Here is a 1,404-nt window from a genome sequence, read left to right on the forward strand (position 1 = left end):
CACTTTAGCTGGTTGGGTAGCGAAGAGCCGGTTAATCCTCCTGGCATTCATTCTTTATATATATATATATATATATATATATATAAAATTTCTGTCTAACATGGAATTTCAAATCTGAAGAATTGCATTAAAGTTGGATTTGGGAATTTGAAATGGGAAAAAAATCACCTATCATAAATTTAGTTTTCTATGAAATTGGAATTAAGTCTAACATTTTGATACAAAGTATCAAATAAAAYGAGTAATCAACTATTAGTAATGAAACTAGATTTTAATAAACAAAAAAAGCATTTCAAATCCAATTTGSAGTAATGAGTGTAAAATAAGTTCTGAAATTGTGTGTATATTTTCATCATAGGTGGTCGCAAAAGTTCAAGGTAAAATTTACACATGTAAATGCAGATATGTCAGCATTTAATACATCAGTATAAAAAAGCAACTATCTACTTCAGGTATTTTAGATTTCATAGAGAAACCTTAGCACTGCTTTACAAAAATGTTTACTTGTATCTCATCCATGGCCAGTGGGTGGCAGCAAAGCGCCTTTGACGCCTCTAAACACACCGCAGAGTAAGTAGAGTCCCTCGCTTATCAGATAGCGGCAGAGATGGCCGCCTGTGGTTTGTTTCGCTCATTTTCTTCCAACTTTTCCACAGTTTGGCCTTTACTTACCCGCTCACCGCTGCTCTCTCCTCTGAGACTGGCACCTACAGCTTATAATGGGAGAACACTAGCTTCTTCAAGCCGATTATCARCAGGTATTTGTCCCTGGATTTGTTTAGACTAGCACGTTAGCCCACAGTCCACATAGCAGCACCAACAGAAGGGGGGGAAGGACATGGTAGAATGTCAGCTCTGCTACATGTGTGGTTAACACATGCACCAAAGACTACAGAGTCTGTTGTTTTGTCTTGCAGCACTTAAATTCACAGACAAACACGAATGGATTCGAGTAGAAGATAACGGAACAGGTACAGTTGGCATCAGCAACTTTGCACAAGTAAGTTTCCAATTTCCCACATGCCCTGAAGTAAATGATTCCAGAGTGATCTTTGACCGTGTTGTCGGATCACTTGCAGGAGGCGTTGGGAGATGTAGTCTACTGTGGGCTACCAGAGGTGGGAACACAGCTTGCCCAGCACGGTATGAAGTTTTCTACATGGTTTTTGAACCAAGTTGCAACACTGGAGAGTTTTAGGAGTGATTTTTTTTAAAAACATCACATGTTACTGCTTCATAGGAGACACCAGCTAAATGCCAGAAAAATTCAAATTTTCTGTTGCAGGAAGACTTTTCTGGTAAATTGTTAAAATGACTGGTTGCTACCAGCCATGTTTATAATACTGGTTCTTAAAAGAGTCATTTTAGTTTAGATATGTCAATTATCTAAACGTATCAATGAAC

General features: G+C 38.0%; 1 protein-coding gene across 1 annotated transcript in view; it reads right to left on the minus strand.

The window, feature by feature from the left end:
- Window positions 1-1,226: 1,226 nt before the first annotated feature.
- Window positions 1,227-1,404, minus strand: part of LOC103466705 (uncharacterized) — a 17,264-nt gene continuing 17,086 nt past the window's right edge. The window contains exon 12 of the mRNA XM_008412480.2: window positions 1,227-1,250. Coding sequence (XP_008410702.1) covers window positions 1,227-1,250 — 24 coding nt within the window. The remainder of the gene's footprint in view (window positions 1,251-1,404) is intronic.

Source organism: Poecilia reticulata, linkage group LG6 (assembly GCF_000633615.1).
Source record: "Poecilia reticulata strain Guanapo linkage group LG6, Guppy_female_1.0+MT, whole genome shotgun sequence".
Classification (NCBI taxonomy): Eukaryota; Metazoa; Chordata; class Actinopteri; order Cyprinodontiformes; family Poeciliidae; genus Poecilia; species Poecilia reticulata.